General features: G+C 44.3%; 1 protein-coding gene across 1 annotated transcript in view; it reads left to right on the forward strand.

Annotated features, from left to right (window-relative positions):
* cemip (cell migration inducing hyaluronidase 1) overlaps positions 1 to 20,919 on the forward strand; it is a 77,808-nt gene that overhangs the window by 30,558 nt on the left and 26,331 nt on the right. Inside the window, exons 11-13 of the mRNA XM_071537960.1 lie at positions 8,353 to 8,522; positions 14,076 to 14,285; positions 15,494 to 15,699. Coding sequence (XP_071394061.1) covers positions 8,353 to 8,522; positions 14,076 to 14,285; positions 15,494 to 15,699 — 586 coding nt within the window. The remainder of the gene's footprint in view (positions 1 to 8,352; positions 8,523 to 14,075; positions 14,286 to 15,493; positions 15,700 to 20,919) is intronic.

Genomic DNA, 20,919 nt, shown 5'->3' on the forward strand with positions numbered 1-20,919 from the left:
GTGTGTGTGTGTGTGTGCGTGTGTGCGTGTGTGTGTGTGTGTGTGTGTCTGCGTCTGCGTCTGCGTCTGCGATGGAGAGCTTGTTTCATGCTGCTGCTGAAGCTGACAGTAACGGGATTATTTGCTGCCACCAGAGATAGCATGAATATGGTGAAGGATTTTTTACTTATAAGATTACATTTACATACTAGTAAATGCATTCTGCATATGGTCCTGTGTCACTCAATAGGTAGAGCAGGTAAAAATCCAGATAAAAAATAGATCAAATCCACAGGGGAAGCATGCTTAATAATTTCTGCAAACTATAGCCTGTTAGACATTTTGAAATGAAATATTGAAAAGGAATAGTGACAGCATGCTACAATAACAGATCAGTTTTTATTGTTTGAATGCGCATGAAATCTCTTGTATGTGAAAGTCACCTTGGCAACTTTGCCGTTGCAGTTGACTGACAATCCACGTTTTAGGCCACGATGCGAACACAACATCACAGAGTCTGAATCTGTGTGTGCGTGTGTGTGTGTGTGTGTGTGTGTGTGTCTACCTGTCTGTCTCCCTCTGCCGCCCACAATCCTTCAGAGGGAGGAGGAGACGCTGCTCTTTCATCCGCAGCTTTGCTTTCTTCTTATTTTATCCTGGAAGGTGTTTTCTATATTTCCCTCTTTTCTCTCATCATCTGTCTTTCATCACAAAATAGCCATGTCCCCAACACAAAAGAAACAGAAAAAAAACACACCAGAGTGCAGCCGGCCTCCTCCTAGAAGCTGCTTCTCTGCTGCTTTCTTTTCTTTGACTGCCTTTGTTCTCTTTCACTTGGCCTTAGTCTTTCACACAATATGTCATTTTCAGTGTAGTGGAAAGTTACTTTTGAAACTAACTAGTTGCTTTATTTCGTTACTTGCCCTAAATAGTAAGTACTTACACCATCTACCGTTATCTAAAGAAAACATCAAGGTAGTTTTCATTGATTTGGGTAAAGCTGATATACAGAGAACTAGTAAGATCACAGGTAGCCTTAATTAATCATGTCTGGTCTCAAAATAAACAGCAGATGATGCTCACAACACATTGGCAAGTGCTTTCAATTCCTCATTCAGTTCAAAGTTTAGAATATTTCCGGGTTTTTAAGTTTATTGATGTGTCCGTTCTAAAGCTAGTAGCAGCCTACAAGCCTCCACTGTGCGCCAGCCACCAGCTTAGTGCATGGTCTGCTTTTAATATCATGTAGCACAACAGTTTCATTTTTCTTTTTAATTTGCACTAACTACAAAATTTAACCATTTGAAAGGAAGATAAAAGTAGCAAAATGCAAGTTTGAGAAAATAACTACCGCATTTCCCGGGCCTTTATTTACCTCAACTGCAGAGGATACCAGGCCTTTATTGGAAGCAGGCTTATATTAGAGACAGGCCTTTATTTCTGATTCCCTCTGTTTGATAAGTATATTTGCTTATATTTTAGTACGAAGCCTCCTTGTTTTCTGATCTGCTTCTGTTGGGGTTCGTTAGGTAGCCGTTAGGTAGGCCGGCCTTTATTTGTTCGTGTCGACCACGCCCCCGGCCATTATTGGAGACCCCGCTTTTAATTGACTACTGGCCACTATTAGAGGAAATACAGTAATAACCGATTGCACACACTGAAAAACTGAAAAACACATCAAGTTACTCGTTAACTCTCTTACTTGTTAAGTCCTCTAATGTGTTACAGAGTAACATGTTACCCCCAACACTGTTCATTTTAACACATCCATGTGTCTGGTTAGGGACATGTGGTGTCACGTTTCAACACATTATGCCAATAAGAACACATATTGATTTAACACATTTTGTAATTGACATGCTGTATTGAAAAGTTGTCCCAGACTAGACACATGTGATGAAAATGACACATCATTTTTACAGGTGGTCCATGTAGAATTTTAAACATCAATATATCATTGTGAAATTAATAGATACCTTGGTATAATTGCCATAAACAAATGAGACCGTGCTTGAGATGATTGGAGCCTCTATCTCACACTGGTGCTATTGCTAGTGCCAGTCTTTATCAAATAAGACCACATTCCCATAATCCTTGTTGCTTCCTGTAACAAAGAAGATGCTGCCACTTGCCCACCGGCATCTATCTCTTCACTGAAGAAGATAAACATGTTGGAAGTTATTTTTCCATCTGCCATTGCTACAAACTCTGAAAGCTTTAGCTCTGTTTGCTCTGGAAGAAAAGTGCTAAACAGCTTCCTGTTTTGTGCTGTAAAGCAATCCAGCAGATTTCCCACTAAATCTGACCTGGTGGCACCATGTAAAATGCAGTGTAGAGGCCAGTAGAGGCTGACAGTCTTCTCGGCAATGGTCTTGTTGGTTTAAGGTAACTATACTGATGTAATGATTTATTGATGTTAAAATCCTACAGGTCGTATCTTTAAGAGTACACAGGCAAGAAACACATTTGTTGCCCTTTATTTGACAGAGTTTCGTTCCATAACGAGAGTCAAGCCAAGTCATGTCAACTCAACTATATTTCTAAAGCACCTTAAACACAAAACACTTTGTTGCAAAGTGCTTCACAGGGTTAAAAGAAAAAAGGTGTCAGAACAAGAAACAAGCTGAACTGACAAACACATCAGTCACACTGAAAGGTAAAAGTAAAACTGGGTCTTTAATTGATCTTTTAAAATGGCAATGGATTCCGGTAACCTAAGACACTTTCAGGAAGGTTGTTTCACAGTCTGGCTGCTGCAGTAGTGAAAGTGTAATCAGCCTTTAGCTTGAGCCTGGATGGTGGAACAAGGACCAGCACAACATTTCAGAAACATACTGAGGTTTGAATTTGAGCCCCATTCAACCAACTGGCACTCCCTGACACTCTCTATTACCAAGTGATTGATGTACACCCTAATCTGAAATGTCATAATTATGCAGTTATTAGCTGTATTACCACCTTTGCCAACGAAATACTGCAATTTTTTGAGGATGGGATCATTTATTTTATTGAATTTTTTGAATGGTGAGTCATGAACTTCCTCTCAAAATAGATATACGGCGAATTGGAATGAAGTCCTTTCATTATTGAATTTAGAGCCGCCTAAACGGATTAAAATCTCACACTGAAATCATGCTTGTTGCTCGGAACCCTTCCGTCAGAGTGAGGCTTATAGGCTGTGAAGAGGAGTGTGTGCGTGCGTGTGTGTGTGTGTGTGTGTGTGTGTGTGTGTGTGTGCTGGAGGCCAGGTTGAGACAGCCCAGAGCAGTGTGTTGGTGTTGGTGGAAGGTGTTTGGACTGACTCAGGGCCAAGGGAAAGTCTCAGCCTGCATCCTGGAGGACTGAGTGTTCCTGACTGGGCCCATTCACTCTGACTACACACACACACACACACATTTGTACGAACACACTCTTTGCACACATGCACGCTCACGCACATCTTTGCAAGTGTGTGCATACTCGCTGTCTCATTTTCTGTCTCTTTTGCCCCATGCACATCGCCCTGCACACACACACACACACACACACACACACACACACACTAAAGACACCGAATGCTTCAAATGCCATTTATCATTGTCTTTTGGAAGACCCCTCGCTCCCCCACAGCAGCTGAAAGTCGGCGGTAACGTGACGTGACGTGTCCTCTCATAGCCGCCGCTCTTCTCGACGCCTATCCACCGACCCAAAAGTCAAGCTCGCGATTCGGATTTTTACGAGTCCGGGATTTATGTTTTTTTTTCCCAATCTCTGCCTAAGGCCCCCAGCGTTTCTCTCCTGCCTGGCTGCATCAGCAGATCAGTCCATTTGAGCCCCCCACCCCTCCCCTCCCCCTCCCCTCCCCACACACCCCACCCTCCACCCCTTCTATCCCTTCTCACCTCTCCCTCTATCTCCCCGCCCCGGCTCTCGGCTCGACATTGCTGGATGCTTGGCCATCCGTGGTGCAGAAATCCTATTTTTGGGAGCCGGCGGCTGCTCCTCTGTGCTCCTGTCACTCTACCCCCCCCACCCCCACCCCCACCCCCCCCACCCCCGACTGTAATCCGCATCATTAATTCCTGCCTGCCGTGCGTGCCGCTTTGCAGTACAGTTTTTGAACACGCAACGATAATCATGTCTTCTCCCCAGCCCCCGAGGTTATGCGCAAACAGGAGGGTGTGTTGTTTTTGTTGTTGGCAACTGAGAGCCGGGAGATCGCTGACAGAGAGACAGAGAGAGAGACAGAGAGAGAGAGAGAGAGAGAGAGAGCGCCTGTGGCTATTTATCTGTTTCGAGTCAAATAACTTCTGCCGGGGTTTTTGCATTTTGAACTTTTGCCTGTTCAAAATGCCACGGTGATGAGCGTGGCAAGACAAACGTTCTGGAGTGGATCGATGGCCCGGAGCAGCGATCTGGGATTTAGCGCGATTCTATTCCCATCTTGACATTTAGCACATCAGCGAGAACATCTAACTCTGACCTCGGAGGGATTTAGGGGGCCGATGCGTGTGAAGTTTGAGGCACGGCACGTTCCGCCATCTTGGGAGCGCTGCGTTTCAGCCAAGGCGGCGGGGGGGGTTGACGGCAACGTCGATTGTTGCTGCAGACAGCTCAGGTTGCAACCTCGTAATCAGCCTGTCAGAGTGGCCTCATTGTCGTCAGAGCAACAATCACAGCCTCTCTGCATGACAACTAATTGCCATCGAGAACTTCTAGTTTGCAATTATCACAAGCCTGCCTGGAAATGTTCTATTTCTCTCTCTCTCTCTCTCTCTCTCTCTCTCTCTCTCTCTCTCTCTCTCACACACACACACACAGTGAAAACTGAAGCATCTTCACTTCCAATTAAAGGAAACTCATATAAGCCAAGCAGCCTGCATGGTACATTATTGTGTCTGAGAGCAAATTGGCACGGACTTGGAGGGATAGGCGAGAAATTTAATGTTTATTAGTGCGTGCGTGTGTGTGTGTGTGTGTGTGTGTGTGTGTGTGTGTGTGTGTGTGTGTGTGTGTGTGTATGTGGGCGCACACACATTTATTTGCATTGATGTGTAACAAGATTGCACTGTTCTGGTCCTCCTCCCCTCCCAAGGGTCTTCTCTCTGTTTCTGTCCTCCTGCCTGTCTAGTCTGCCTCTAATGTCATTAGTGTGTCTGTCTATCTGAAGGGTTGCTGCAGCAACTGGTAATGTAATAACTGTTGGATAATATAATGCCATAATGCTTGTCAAAATGTAATAAAATGTCCCTCTGAATGAGTCAAGCAAGCAGAAAAATCTGCTAATGTGATAAATTGCCAGATAGTATAATAACATCCTCAGACTGATATTGTAATACTTAGACACTCCTCATAATGTAATAATTACTGGTTAATGTGACAATGTAGTACATTATGTGGATTTTTTGACTCGTTTACCAGCACATTTTATTACATTTTGACAGGTTATTACATTATCCAACCATTATTACATTATTAGTTGCTCCAGGGCCCCTCCCTGATTCTAGTGCCAAAACAGGAGAGGCCACACACACACACACACACACACACACACACACTGGATTAAAGCATTAGTTTCAATTGATTGATTGATATTCACGTCTATTTGCGTCATTACGGTAATTAAAGGAAAATTATATCTTGCATGTTTTAGCGCAATTACTGTAGTAAGTACGCCTCAATCCAGTCATTTCATGTTCCTGGACTAGATCTAAGCGAGTCCTGTAATTAAAATGTAAATACTGGATATTTATTTTAAATTTGAATAACTGCTCTTCTGATCATCTGTTTCTAGTAAACATGCAACTAATTCAACTGGGATATTGTCTTCTTAATTTATTTTAGGCTATCTTCAGTTCTCTAGGCTACTGCTGTTATTTCATGTATGTCCTTATTTCAAGCAATCCCATGTAAATTATAGAGGCTAGCCTATTAAAGATTTCCTTTACTCCTTTATTTTCCTTTAGGCCACTGCATTTGCCTTCAGTGCTTTCAGTGCAAAGTTAAGGCTGTTTCATCTAGAAGAACTGATAAAACTTGGACGCTTAATATGCTTATACAGAACTTTATGTATGGTTTACAAGTTGTGTGTGTGCATAAAAATGAGGCAACAGGTGGAATGGGGCTAATGATGCAAACAAAATTAAATCGATGACCCTTCCTTTGACAATAGCACATTCGTGAAACATCCAAAGAGCAGCTCAAACAATGCAAATGATGAATTTCGAGTTGAATAGGCGCCACAGTTCACCAGAATTGGAATAAACAGCCATATAGGCCTACACTATCGGTCATTTTTTTTTTTAAAAGAAGAGAGCACCCTTATCTGTGATATTCATGGAAGGGACATCAAGGCACAGCGAGGTCTGGAGACTGTCCAGCCGGCTGACATGAGGGCGGCACCTCTGCTGCCTGTGGACGCTGTGGCCCTTTGTGGCTCCATCAGACTGTGATCTGTGATGTGCGGCGGAGCGGCGTGGGATGAGGGTCGCCACCTCCGGATCCGAGACCCGTGTTCCGTCTCCCGGAAAACGCTGTCCCGTCCCGTTCGGCTGCCCCGCGGGGGCATCAGGTGTCTCGGGGGGTTTTTATTCTCCACCAGTGAGGATGAAAAAGGGATTGCGAGGCTGCTTTAATCGCCAGCCGGAAAGAGCTCATGCCCAGAACAGTGAAAAAAAATCATGGGTTATCGCTTAAATATTGGGTGTCCAGTGTGTAAAAATGTTATTTTGTCAATGACGCACTTAGTTATAGGAGTTAGTTAACTAAAGCACCATGATTTGTTGCAATATCAAGCGTAGGTTTTGTCAAATGTTGGATATTATTTCATTTGGGAAGCGAAACTCTCTTCATTTGTATCACATCTCCTTGCTGTGGTGGTAGAAGGAGGAGGAGGAGGAGAGGGAAAGAGATTAAACGTGTGGGTGTGATCTTCTGTCTTTCAGATTTCACACTTAAGCATTTTTTCCTTTTTTGTTTTTTTTGTTTTTTTGTCGCCTGGCTCCGATTTGTTTTCCTAATCACTACACTTGCGTGGCACCGGATGCGGATCCGTGGGAGTGGAGGATCCGCCGAGCCGAGCCGTTATCGCCGCCGCCCGCCGTTCTCCCGATCGTCACGTTCTGTTCCTGCCCTCCGCTTCTCCCTCCCTCCTTTTATTGGGTCGTCTTTGCTTCTTTTCAGTCTCATTATTGTTATGTTTTTGTTTTGTTTTTTTATCGTGGCCGTCTTACAAATTGGCTCGACAGTATGCAAAATGCACAATCGGTTTTGAACGACCCAGTGTAAGTGTGTGTGTGTGTGTGTGTGTGGGTGGGTGTGTGTGTGTGTGTGTGTGTGTGTGTGTGTGTGGGTGGGTGTGTGTGTGTGTGTGTGTGTGTGTGTGGGTGTGTGTATGTGTGTGTGGGTGGGTGTGGGTGTATGTGAGTCAGCGACAGAGAGGGGGAAAAAAAAAAGTGTTGTTTTCTATCTTTGGTTGAAAAAGGGTGACTCAGGGTGAACTCTAACCCATGGACAGAACTCTCTCTCTCTCTCTCTCTCTCTCTCTCTCTCTCTCCCTCTCTCTCTCTCTCTCTCTCTCTCTCTCTGTCAAGTCAAGTCAAGTTTAATTTATAGAACGCTTTGTAATAAACCAGATTGTCACAAACTGCTTTACAAAAAAGAAAGGATGCAAATGCAGACAAAAAAAAGGACGATTAAAACCAACAGATTGAACAAGCACATCAGCAACTCCATGAAGTGGGGCCACATCTTGTGTGTGTGTGTGTGTGTGTGTGTGTGTGTGTGTGTGTGTGTGTGTGTGTGCCTCTGTCTGTCTTTTCACCATAATTATACGCAATGCCTGCCCAGTCTCCTGGGCAGTGGAGATGAAAATTCTGACTCAGCTCCACCATAGTGTCCACCATTGCTATTATCTGAACCATCTGCCCACCCACCCACACACACACACACACACACACACACACACACACACACACACACAGAGAGCACTCATGTTTGTTCCCTGGAGTAACATCCATCATCACAAACTCTACTTTTCTCTTTTTCTCCAGTCTCTGGAGAGAAAAGAAATCTGCTATACAAAAAAGTATTAAAAAAAAAAATAATAACAGCAATTTTAGTCCATTCTGTCTGCAGAATGGACTTTTAGGAAGAAACGTTGAAAGTGCAGACAGCACTGTCAGCAGATGTCTGCAAATCCAGGCAACCGTTTTCAGCAGATGTCTCTGTGTTGTGATTGTTATAATGTTTGTACACTGAGCCCTTGAGGCGAGGCACAAGGACAAAGAGGCAGGAAGCGTTTGGTTGTATTTGTCATTTGTGCTAATGGTGTTTATGTGTGTGTGTGTGTGTGTGTGTGTGTGTGTGTGTGTGTGTGTGTGTGTGTGTGTGCAGGTAAAGCTGAGTTCATCCACATGGGCGAGGAGGTGGATGGGGTGGATATGAGAGCCGAGGTGGGCCTGCTGAGTCGTAACATCCTGCTTCGCGGTGAGATGGCGCCCGGCTGCTACGGCAATGAGGCCTGCAAGTTCTTTGACTTCGACACTTTCGGGGGACATCTGAAGGTACGCCGTGGTTTTAACCCCGTCTTTACCAAGGGGATGCACCATAACCACACCTCCTCACCGGCATCATTACAATTTCATCTTGTCAATGTTGGGGCATTCTCGTCAGTTTCCCCACTGCTATTGTACGGCAGATCGGAGTTTTAGATATACAAACATTTCTCTCTGAATCTGATTGGTTGAGTTCAACCTCAGTGAGCGGAGCCAAATAATCTAGAGGAATAATTTAGACTGAAGCCCAGTGAAAAAGGCAACAGGTAAGAGAGGAGGAAGCTAATATAATGAAGCCTAGCACTCTGCTACTAACTGAAAAAATACAATCTAACCATGCTAAATTATCTAGGTTAGCTAGTTAGCCTAGCTGACCTTCAAGTTCAGACTAGCCACAGCCTATAGCTATCTAGGTAAGCTAGTTAGTTAGGCTGCTGACCTCACCATCATGAATGCCTTGGTCATGAATTATTGAAAAAAAGTCATTGCCATTTATATGTTTTATTTATATTTTGACCAGAGTTCCCTCTTTGTCATTCAACTCTGCCAGTTAGCTAACTTTCACTCCCAAAAACTGTGGTTCTTTGGCTCGGCCCATTGAGGTTTAACTCAACCATTATTCTGTCTGGCTAGTGATTGCCGGTCCCAATGACCTTCATCAGGGAATAGGCGTTTCAGCCTCATGAAAGCCATGAGGCTGACAGTTTTTAATTTACAGTTATCGCTAGCCAAATAGAATAAAGGCTTTTAGGCTTTTGGATTATCTTGGATCTGTCTTTCCACATGACTGCTAGTGGACCTTTATTCAGAGAGCACCCAACCCCACAAGCTTTAACAGTAGAAACGAAGAAGCATTCCAGTTTCCTATCTGCTTTAAAACAACTTGATTTGTTCTGTATTTATTAGATATTAGATCTTAATGGAGAAAAATGGATGGATTGTATCCAAATCATTATTGTTGAAAATATTGTATCGGACATTTTCCCCACAACTAATATCTGATACCAAGAGCCATGTGTAACATTTAAAAAAACTTCAACTTCATTTAATGTCTTTATCACAGATAGAAGGTATTACATTGGCTGATTGAATTGATCAAGGTGTGTAATGTCTCAATATGTACTTTGTTTAGTACTACTTTATTCTTATAGCACTGATGTAAAAACAGAGTTTACAAAGTGCTTTGCAAGCTGCCATAGATACGAGAAGAGTAAAATATATAAGGAGACCAAAATAGCAACTGCATGCAAAGAAAATTAGTCAGAATATCACAAATACATAAAATAAAATCGGAAAAAGAAAACATGAGAAACAACACAAGTCTTTACAAATATGTTTGAAAAAGTGATTTAAAAGATCATAGTATTAAAGGATCAGACTGGCTGTAGGAATCTTACAGTGAAGTTAATACTCAGAATTGGTATTGGCAGTGAGAAGGTGTTAGTGCAGGTTATACTGGGCTCTTTCTTTCCTCCTGGAGAAGCCGTCCATCAACATCGACCGTTTGAACAGCCGATCGGCAGGTGGAAGGACTAATATAGGGACGGGTCAAAGGTCAAAGATCAAAGTCCCCAACCTAACCTTAACCCTAACCCTTCACCTGGCTACTTTGGCTAATTTTGTGACATTTTTCAACATGTCCATGAGTTAGGGAGGGACACACTGTGACATTCTCTTTGATATTGAAACATAGAGTGATAGTACGTATCTTTAATGTCCATACTTTGCACTGTACACTTGGTCATGTTGTCCTTGTACCTTGTGTGTATGTACTTTTATATTAGCTTTCAGTGTTTTTCTGCACCAACGACACCAAGACAAATCCCACTAAATTCATTTTACGCGGTGATTAAATTGTGTCTGATCCTTATCCTGATTTCAATACAAAAGAGTATTCAGTACCTTATTATTCCAAGATCATAGTTCTTACTGATAACCATGTTCATCCTCTCCAATGAGGGTGCAGAGTGGGACCAGAAAAAAGAGACCAGACCCAATTACAACAACCGGGGATTAGAACAAAATACGACAAACGCCAAATGATTTAATGAATGCTAATGCGCCGAGAACAAGAACACCGTTGTCGTGTCCCAGCTCCCAGCAAATAAATCTGGCACGAGCATTTCCGCTGGATTTTTTTGTTATTGTGTTCTTTAATTTGTTCTGAGCAGAAAGGAGCTAAAGGAAGCCAGATGTGTGACAGAATGTGTGTTGTGGCTAAACCAGCACAACAGCCAAGACCCATTAGCGTCATTATACAGACTTTCACATCAAATGACTGTTTCGAGTCGGTGACAGCGCCTCATCGACCCCACCAGTCAGTCAGATTTATTCATTCCTTCGACAAAAGACAGCTGTTTATCGAAAAGTGTCGAGGCGTATGTCAAAAAATCTGGAGCGGAGCCTCGATCCCGATGCTTGGGATGCTCGGTACATTCCTCCCCCCCCCCCCCCCCCCATCACGCTACATTCTCAAAGACCACATTTTAATGGAGCGGTCCTGAACTGATTAGAATAGTCAGGAGGAAGATCTGGGTCAGATGACAGACATCGACGCCCAGATGGAAAAGGAAATGGAAATCAGATGGAGATAGCGAGCGAGACTTTTCAATTTCTGCTGACCAGTGGAAGGAAAGGAAGGTAATATCAAGACCGCAAAATATGTTCTCGTGGAATGAAAGGTGCAAGTATGGACACTCGTGGGTTTAAGAGTTGAAAAGACTTAAAATACCTATAAGTATCAGCCAATGTAAGACTAAGCAGGGAACAAGATTTGCTGGCCCATGATGATGATTGGTGTCATTAGGGGTGTGTTGACATCCATTTATGGCTAATTATGGGAGTGGGCATAAGTGTCATGATGATTGAGATTTATAAAAAAAAAAAAAAAAAGGGTTTGAAAATCTGAAGAAAAGACTGTATGTGTTTCCAATTTTGTGCATAGACAGATTTTTAGTCTTGAGTCTACAGAGTTTTATACATCTGGCCCCCGGTGTCTTCCCTTTTAGAAATTCTGCTGACGATTATTGGTACAAGTCAGACTATCAGCATAAAGGCAAAAAGACAGAAAGAGAAAAGGAGAAGAAGACAGAAGGAGAGAGAGGGAGGGAGAGAGAGAGAGAGAGAGAGGGAGAGAGAGAGAGGCTATGGTTGTATTCCTGCTGGTTTCCACTCCTCTCTCCCCAGGGGGAAGAATCATATCCTATTATAAATTTCCATCACAACTCCTGACCGGCAGCTGTCGGGAGAAGCCACATATTTCTCATGCATGGGTGTATACGGCACTCATGAGCCACACACACACACACACACACACACACAGAGAGAAAAACCCAGTGAGAATTCAGCTAAGCCCTTCAAACTGAACGCCCCGGAGCACACACCCCCTTGACAGATATGCCGCTCCCGTCGGGGGGGGGGGGAAACCTCATATCTCCAAAAAAAAAAAAAAACGTGTCAGGAATGAAGAAAAGCTTGACCACCATGCGTTTTTTTGGGGTTTATGCAATGGGGGGTTTCAAAAGGGTTTCGTAAGCAGTGGGGGTGTTGTGGAACTGTGTTAACCCGCGGAGGAGCATGCCATCCTTCAGCCGGAGGGAAAATGTAAAAAGTTTGGAGTTAGGAGGTTTTCCTGTGATGTGGTGCAGCATCAGTGGCTTTGGTTTCTGGGAACAAAGCCTGGATTCCATCGCTGAGTCTCACCGCTCTCTAATGTCTCTTACTCAACAATGAAGTGAAAATCTTCCTCCATCTGCCCTTCCTCTTCGTTCTCTCGGTTGGCCGTTCTGTCACGCTGACTGGCTCGGGTCGCCTCCTTCCTCCCTCCTTTCCTCCCATTCATCCTTCCATCCTTCTCCCCCTCCCATCCCTCTTCTCACACTCTTCTTCGTCCTTCCCTCGTTCCTTCCTCCCTCCCCCATCCCTCTTCCCCGTCTTCCCTCTTCCTCCTTCGCTCTCCACGCCTCGTTTCCTCATTCCTTCCCTCAGTCTTTTCTTCCCTCTCTCCCTTCCTCTTGCCCATCCGTCCTTCCATCCCTCTTCCCCCACCCTACTCCATACCTCCCTCCCTCCATCTTCTTCCCTTCCCGCCCTCCTTCCCTCACTTCTTCCCCATCCTCCCTCCCTCTTTTCCTTGCACCTTTTTCCTTCATCCTTGCACCCTGGCATCCCCATCCCTCTCTCCTTCCCTCTTCCTCCTTCGCTCTCCACCCCTCGTTTCATCATTCCTTTCCTCCTGGTTTTCTTCCCTCTCTCCCTTCCTCTTGCCCATCCCTCCTTCCATCTCTCTTCCCCATACCTCCCTCCCTCCTTCTTCCCTTCCCGCCCTCCTTCCCTCCCTTCTTCCCCATCCTGCCTCCCTCTCTTCCTTGCGCCTTTTTCCTCCATCCTTGCACCCTCGCATCCCTCCGTCCTTCTTCCCCATCCTCCCTTTTCTCGTCCTTCCCTCGTTCCTTCCTCCCTCCCCCATCCCTCTCCTTCCCTCTTCCTCCTTCACTCTCCACCCCTCGTTTCATCATGCCTTCCCTCCTTCTTTTCTTCCCTCTCTCCTTTCCTCTTGCCCATCCCTCCTTCCATCCTCTTCCTTCTTCCCTTCCCGCCCTCCTTCCCTCCCTTCTTCCCCATCCTCCCTCCCTCTTTTCCTTGCGCCTTTTCCCTTCATCCTTGCACCCTCGCATCCCTCCATCTTTCTTCCCCATCCGCCCTCTTCTCTTCCTTCCCTTGTTCCTTCCTCCCCTCCATCCCTCTTCCCCATCCTCCCTCTCTCCTTCCCTCTTCCTCCTTCGCTTTCCACCCCTCATTTCATCATGCCTTCCCTCCGTCTTTTCTTCCCTCTCTCCCTTCCTCTTGCCCATCCCTTCTTCCATCCGTCCTCCCGCCCTCCTTCCCCATCCTCCCCACCTCTTTCCTTGCACCCTTTTCCTCCCTCCTTGCACCCTCGCATCCCTCCATCCTTCTTCCCCATCCTCCCTCTCTCCTTTCCTCCCCAGCTCCTTCCATCCTTCTTCCCTTCCCATACACTCCTTCCACCCCTTCTTTCCCTCACTCCCTCCCTCCTTTCTTCCCACCCTCCCTCCCTCTTTTCTTCCCTTATTTTTCCTTCCTTGCATCCCTTCTTACCCACCCTACCCCATACCTCGTTCCCTCCTCCTTCCGCCCCCCTCCTTTTCTCACTCGTCTTTCCTCTGTGCACTCTTGCATCCTTCCTTCTTCCCCACTCTCTCTTTTCATTCCTCCCTCCTTCCCTTCCCACCCAACTCAACTTCAATCCTCCTTTCCTCCCTCCTTGCACCCTTGCATCCTTCCATCTATCTTCCCCATCATCTCTCCTTCCCTCCCTCCTTCCTCTCTTCCCCACCCCCACTTCCTCTTCCCCTTTATCCCTCCCTCCTTCTCTCCTCTTATACTTTATCATTACTTTTCAGTCACATATGAACTCAACTCAGCACGTTCTAGTGCTCAAATTGTCTTTGCTTCATTAAGTTTCAACCCCCATTATCTTCACTGTACCTCATTAACACTATCATTCGACTGAAGCTTCACTGTATGTCATGTGACTGTCAGGTGGAGCGTGGCTTCAGGGCGGTCCACGTGTCCGGGGTGGAGATGCAGCACATGGGCCAGCAGTCCATGGGCCACTACCCGGTCCACTTCCACATGAACGGAGACGTGGACGAGCGGGGCGGCTACAGCCCCCCCTCCTCCGTCAGCGATCTGTCCATCCACCACTCCTTCTCCCGCTGTGTCACCATCCACGGCTCCAACGGACTGCTGGTGAGTTGGAAAAGACCCAGATGTGCGCGTCCTGGTTGGTTTGCAAGTACAAGTACACAGACACGACTGTCTGCATGCATGTTTTATTATCATTAATATGTTATTATGTTCGGGTTTCAATGGAGAGTTTTAGTGTCCCATGGTCTAAATTCTCTTTCAGATGCTTTTCCCATCTGTCAAGAAGAAGATTCTTCTAGGGGAAACACTGAATAATTGGACTTTTTTTTTTTTTTTGCATGACAAATATCAAAACAAAATATCAGCAGCTTTAATTCATAAAATATCAGTATCTGCCTTTGTTGGTCGATCCCTAAACAATAATAATAATAATAATAGTAATAACAGGCTATCATTATACAGCATTTTTGAAAACACAGTTACAAAGAAAGTGCTTTACAAAGGAACAAAGCAAACCCCAATTCAGATAAAACCGACCAAAAAAGCAATGAAAGCAAGGCAAGGATAGAAGATGAGTCCACACACTGCAAGCGGCTCTCAGGGTGTATAAATGCATTAACACCTAGATGGGAAGTGGGGGAGCTGGTGGAAGGCCAACGGATCAGCAAGAACCTGAAATAATCTTTAGACGGTCGGAGACAACAGGCTTTCATTGCCTCCCACTTTGCAGGGAATGGAAATAACGATCGAAGTGGAAACGAATATTTAGAAAAAGAACCAGGAAACCGTTGTGTTCCTTCTCATCTTGTCCCTTTTTATTATTTGTGCTGCAAAGAGCTGGATAAGTGGGCAGCCCCTCTGGAAGTTCAGATGCATGCTATTCTGTAGTTGTGTTATTTTCTATAGCCGCGTGCCACATCACTCGGCATTAAATGTGACCGGGCTCTGCAGAATGTTCTCCTGCCTGCCTGCTTCCCTGTCTGTGCTGCTGCCTAGCTGTCTGATTCTGTTGCACTGACTGTCTGTAACTCTAAAAGCCATTCCACTTAGTGCTCGCCTCCCTCCATTATTCTCCTCTCTCTCTCTCCATAATATGCCCTTTTCCAAATAAAGTGACACGTGCTTAAATGAAAAAAAGTAATCCCGTCATCAGTGCAAAAACACGCAGGTTTTGGACGTTTTCGCTTCAGCATGCGTCACGTTATTGGTCAGATGCAGGTTAAAACGGAAACTTTGCTCCCAATTGCGTCTGGTTATAAAAAACGATCGGCAAAGTCTTAGATTTCAGCGCGTCTGTTTTCGGCTCCCAGGTGAAGGACGTGGTGGGCTACGACACGCTGGGCCACTGTTTCTTCACGGAGGACGGGCCGGAGGAGAGGAACACCTTCGACCACTGCCTGGGCCTGATGGTCCGAGCCGGGACCCTGCTGCCTTCGGACAGAGACAGCAAGATGTGCCGCGACATCACCGACGGGGCGTACCCGGGATACGTGGCCAACCCGCGCCAAGACTGCAGGTAAGACACAGAGGGCATACGCTGCCTGAGGCTCCGACAACTAACTCCAGATTTTTTTTCCTTCATGTTAGAATTTCACTGGAAGGATAACAAGAGCTTCTGTCACCTCTGAGTTTATGAAACCCTTTCACACAGGAATTGGATGGACTGAAAAATGCACAATCATCAAGCAAAATTTGCTTTTCTTAGTTCCTGAAGATTTTTCCTAATATTTTGGTGTGTTGTTAGTTAGAGCTGCAACGATTAATCGATTAGTTGTCAACTATTAAATTAATCGCCAACTATTTTGATAATGGATTAATCAGTTTGAGTAATTTTTTAAGACAAAATTCTCTGATTCCAGCTTCTTAAATGTGAATATTTTCTGGTTTCTTTACTCCTCTATGACAGTAAACTGAATATCTTTGGGTTGTGGACAAAACAAGACATTTGAGGACGTCATCTTGGGCTTTGGGAAACACTGATCGACATTTTTCACCATTTTCTGACATTTTATAGACCAAACAACTAATCGATTAAACGAGAAAATAATCGACAGATTAATCAACAATGAAAATAAACGTTAGTTGCAGCCCTAGTGTTAGTAGCAATAAGCAACATGATTGGCAGTGTGGGGAACTGCCCCTTGGTGAAAACTCACTCACTCAGAATACAGTCAAAATGACAGAAAAGAGAGAACAAAGCAAAATGTTCTATCTTCTCTTCAAAAGGGTAATAGTCCAATATCAAACCAGCAGGCTCATAGGCCAAATCTATTTTAATCTTGACTAAACTAAGCAATGAGTCTGCCACAATATCAGTTTAAACTCACCAGGAGAGAGCAGCTGTTTCTGCTTTAAATAATTTTGTAGAGAGTTCAATGAAGAGGGAGCAGAGGACATTAAGGCGCTGCTTACTAATTCAGTTCTGACGTTAACACAGATAACAAGAACAAATGCTGAGACAGTAAATGGCAATTTCCACCGAGTTTTTTTTTTTTTTTTTTTTTTTTTTGAGATAGAAGAGCGCTAATAATTAGGAGGCAGAGCCAGACTGGCTTTATAGATAAAAATATGAAACTTTCACAGTTCACACAGTCTCACATTCATGGTTCAAGGCAAGATGGAAGTGCCAAACACAGATTGTCAGTTAGTGGCCAGTGATCATCAGTTGAAACTCTCTCTCTCTCTCACACACACACACACACACACACACACACACACGCTTAAAAGAGCATGCATCATACTATACTATATGAATATATTTGTAGTAACATGCTATGCTTGTATCTAGGCTAATACATTAAGGTACTTGTATGAAGTACAAATTCTGGCCATTATCCAAGGGGACCAGTACCTACAATGTCTAAATAGCATCAGACCAAGACCTGTAAGATCTGAACAAGAATTTACATAGACTTACAAAGGAGACCCAGGAGTTAGACACATGTAGCACAGCAGTAAAGTTTGCTTCACATAGATTTAACAAATAATTGTAGCCTATATCCTTGGCAAACGTGCAAACCAGTGCTCGCATATACTGTCGGTTTTCTTACACCCTGTAATTTCCTTCATGGAGCATCTGTCCTATTCCTTGTTTTTTTCAGTTTAAATTCCACCCCATGCTTCCATAGCAGCCATAGGAGCTGCACATACATGATGGGTCTTGAAAGCTGTTAGCTTGCCACCAGTTGCGATAACTGGGTGAGAATGAATGTCGTGGGCTGTGAATGGAGCCCATGCCCTCCACACCGGAAACGCCTGCATGCAAAGCAGAAAGTCTTTCATGACAGAATATTCCAGCCAGGAGAACTGCTCTAACCAGTTTAAGCCTCTTTACTTTAATTGCGATGGGTCCTTTTTCAAGGCTGGGCACTGGAGTCCTTCATCTGGCTGCTGGCTAACATCGCTAACGTTAGCAGTATCCTCGCTAGCAATGTGAGTTGAATACAGACATTTACAGCTATATTTTGCAACAAACAGGTAATATCTTGGCGTGGTACAGTGGTGCTATTGCAATTTCTGCCGGTGCTTCAGCACAGGCAAGCACCCCCCTAATGTTTTTGAGTTGTGTATCTTAACAGAATCGTGTTTACACGGCTACCGATAGTGTAGAAACATCGTTAGCCTGGGGTTAGCTAGCTAGCTTTCCTTAGAAAAGCCTTTTACAGTGACATTCATTTTTAGTGCCAACTCATCTTTAGCACCACTTATTGCTTTAGTAAGTTAGCTATTTTGTCTGTGGCCATAGTGTCATTATATATCATTATACAGTATTGTGCAAAAGTCTATTTTTTTATATAAATTTTGTTGTAGAGGTTTGTTTTCTGCATTAGTGTGCCAGTAGACTGCTCAAATTTTTTTTGACATTTAGAAACTTTTCATTTCATTATTTGCTTTACAGAATTTACAGAATGTGCCTAAGACCTTTGCACAGTACTGTAAGGCGTTACAGTGTAGCTGTAACGTTAGCGTAATGTCTTTCGTTTAGGTGTAGTGTGTAGCGTTCACCTAGCTTAGAGTGTAAACGACGTCTCTGCCATGCCTACGCTACACTAGATTTGCTTTGTACTTGTTCATGCGTTTACGTGTTAAAGGATGTCGCCATTTTGATAGTTCCCCTTAGTAACATGAGGCCCAATGACAGAATTGTCAGATACACTCAAGACCGGTTCACCTAGCTTGCCAAGACCCTTAGGAAAGTTTCAGACGGCTTAATTTGATCACAGTGTTACCTAAGCAAGTGCAACCAATATGAAAGCAGCTGTCAGGAAAATCCATCTTGCCTCTCGCAAACACACACACACACACACACACACACACACACACACACACATTTATAACCAGGGATGCCCCCTATTTGCCGCCCTGCACCCCTACTTTGTTAGAAAGGGACCGTGTTTAATGCATAAAGATGAAGCGCAGTTAGAATATAAAGCAGTATATTTAATCCGGTCTGCATGACTTTTTATCACTCCACCCTGCCTTCACCTTCAGCTGCAGAGCATAAGGGGCACAGGGGCAAGGTTACAGACACACACTGACACACACTGACACACACACACACACACACACACACACACACACACACACACACACACAGAGTCTTCCACCTGCTCTCCAACACGAGCATACTGTCAGGGTTTGGCGTCTTTTATCTTCTCCTCCTCTCTGCTCTATTCCTCTCCTCCTCTCTCCCTTTTTCTTTTTGCTTTGCTCATCTCTTCTCCCTCTTCCTCCTCCTTACCTGTCCTCTCCTCTCTCCACTCCCACCATCCTCTTTCCTCTCTTCGTCTTCCCTTTCCTCGGCCCTCGATCCTCTCCCCCTCCTTCTCTTTCCTCTCCTCTGCTCCTCTTCTTTTCATCCATGTCCATTTTTCTCTCCTCTTTTCTTTCCTTTCCTCTCCTGCTCCTCTTCCTTTCCTTGCCTCTCCTCTCCCTTCCTCTCCTCTGCTATTTATCTGATTATAACAATGAGGTAATACACAAGGTACCGTCTTGCTAATGAGCCTCTTTTTTTTGGCAGATTTGTCTGGATCATTGTACTCTGTAATAATTTCAAAACCCCGGTGTATCTATTACCGCGTTTCCAAAAAAAATCCCATTTAATCAAACACGATTACACTAACAATGTTACCCACGTTAATTTAAGATTTATTATAATTAATCTCCAGTCAGGTTTTCACAGTCCCTCGCGACTCTTTCTCGCTCTCTTCCCCCGTCACTGTTGGGCTGTGAATGTGTTGAATTTAAATGCCGAGATGAGAACAATAAATTTTAGTCATATTTGCCAAGTAAAGGAGACATGTGGGCCGTGTGGAGAGGATATGAGATGAACTGTCATTTAAACAGACCCAGATGAATGGACTGTGGGCCTGAATGCTTCACTTATTGACATTGTGTGTGTGTGTGTGTGTGTGTGTGTGTGTGTGTGTGGGTGTTTGTGTGTGTGTGTGTACGTGTGTGTCCTTGAGCATTTGCATGCATTTGCCAAAATGAATTCCATCCAAGCCCTCTCTCAGAGGAAAGAGCAAGATGTGGCAGTTGGTTGTCTTTTCAAGCATTAATGCCTGCGGTGAAGATGTTACTGTTCACACACACACACACGCACACGCACACACACACACACACACACACATACACACACACACACAAAGATGTTCTTTTACAAGGCCCAGCAAACCTGCTCTAGCACATCAACATACCTGATTCCGCCGAGCAGCAAATTGCTTTTCAGCTGAAGCTATTCACCCCGACATCTGGAGTTTGAATATCAGATTTAAATTCAGCAAACTGCAAAGTAGATTGCAGTGTGTGTGTGTGTGTGTGTGTGTGTGTGTGTGCCTATGGGTGGTATGATGCTTAGATTATTAAGGCTAGTTTAATTTCCTTATCTGGGCAGAGATGGAGTATTACCCTGCGACAAGAGCGACAGAGTGAGGGAGGGAGGGATGGGGGGGAGAGCGAGAGAGGGAAACAAAGCGTATCAGAGAAGAGAAGAGGCACAAAAAGAGGAGAAAGGAGGAGACAGGAGAGGTTTAGGCTGTAGTGGCGCCATGTGCTGAGCCGCTGTGGGGCTAAATTGCATCTCTGCCGTTTCAATTCATATTCATCACCCTAAGCTGCTTATTCACGTACGTACACCTACAAGGTGGAACTGAAATGATTTTCTCACTATGCCGGTGCGTGTGTGAAACGTCCGGGAAAGAGCCGGAATACGACACACACATGCACACACACACAAAAAAAAAAAAAAGAAACCGGCAAGAATTGGCACACTGATTCAAAAAAGGAAGAAATCGAAGAGAGATGTCTGAAAATTGTGTGGAAAGTGTCCTATAGGTTTAGTTTTGCAGCCGACAAAAACTGACGCAGTGATTAAAAAGGAGGAAAAATCCAAGACAGGCCAACTGATTCAAAAAAAGGAATTACATTTATTTATGAGATGCAAAAGTGAAAAAAAAAGGTGCAACAACTAAAATAGGGAGAACTGATGATGGTGTATTTTTTGCACTTTTTTGTCATTTTCACACCCCATGTAAATGAATGTCAGTCCTTTATAGGATTTCTTCCTTTTTTTTTTACGTGTCTATGATGTTTAAACTTAGACAAAATCTCCTTCACTAAAACTATAGAGCTTTTCCTTTGAGCGCAGTACTGTACATCTCTCACTGGCTCTACTTACACACACACACACACACACACACACACAAACTGTCTCGTCATTGAGCGCCTACTGTCT

The sequence above is a fragment of the Centroberyx affinis genome, unplaced genomic scaffold, assembly GCF_046629955.1.
Source record: "Centroberyx affinis isolate AG114_WGS23_722 - 3 ecotype Tasmania unplaced genomic scaffold, CSIRO-AGI_Caff_v1 ptg003166l_1, whole genome shotgun sequence".
NCBI classification, from domain to species: domain Eukaryota; kingdom Metazoa; phylum Chordata; class Actinopteri; order Beryciformes; family Berycidae; genus Centroberyx; species Centroberyx affinis.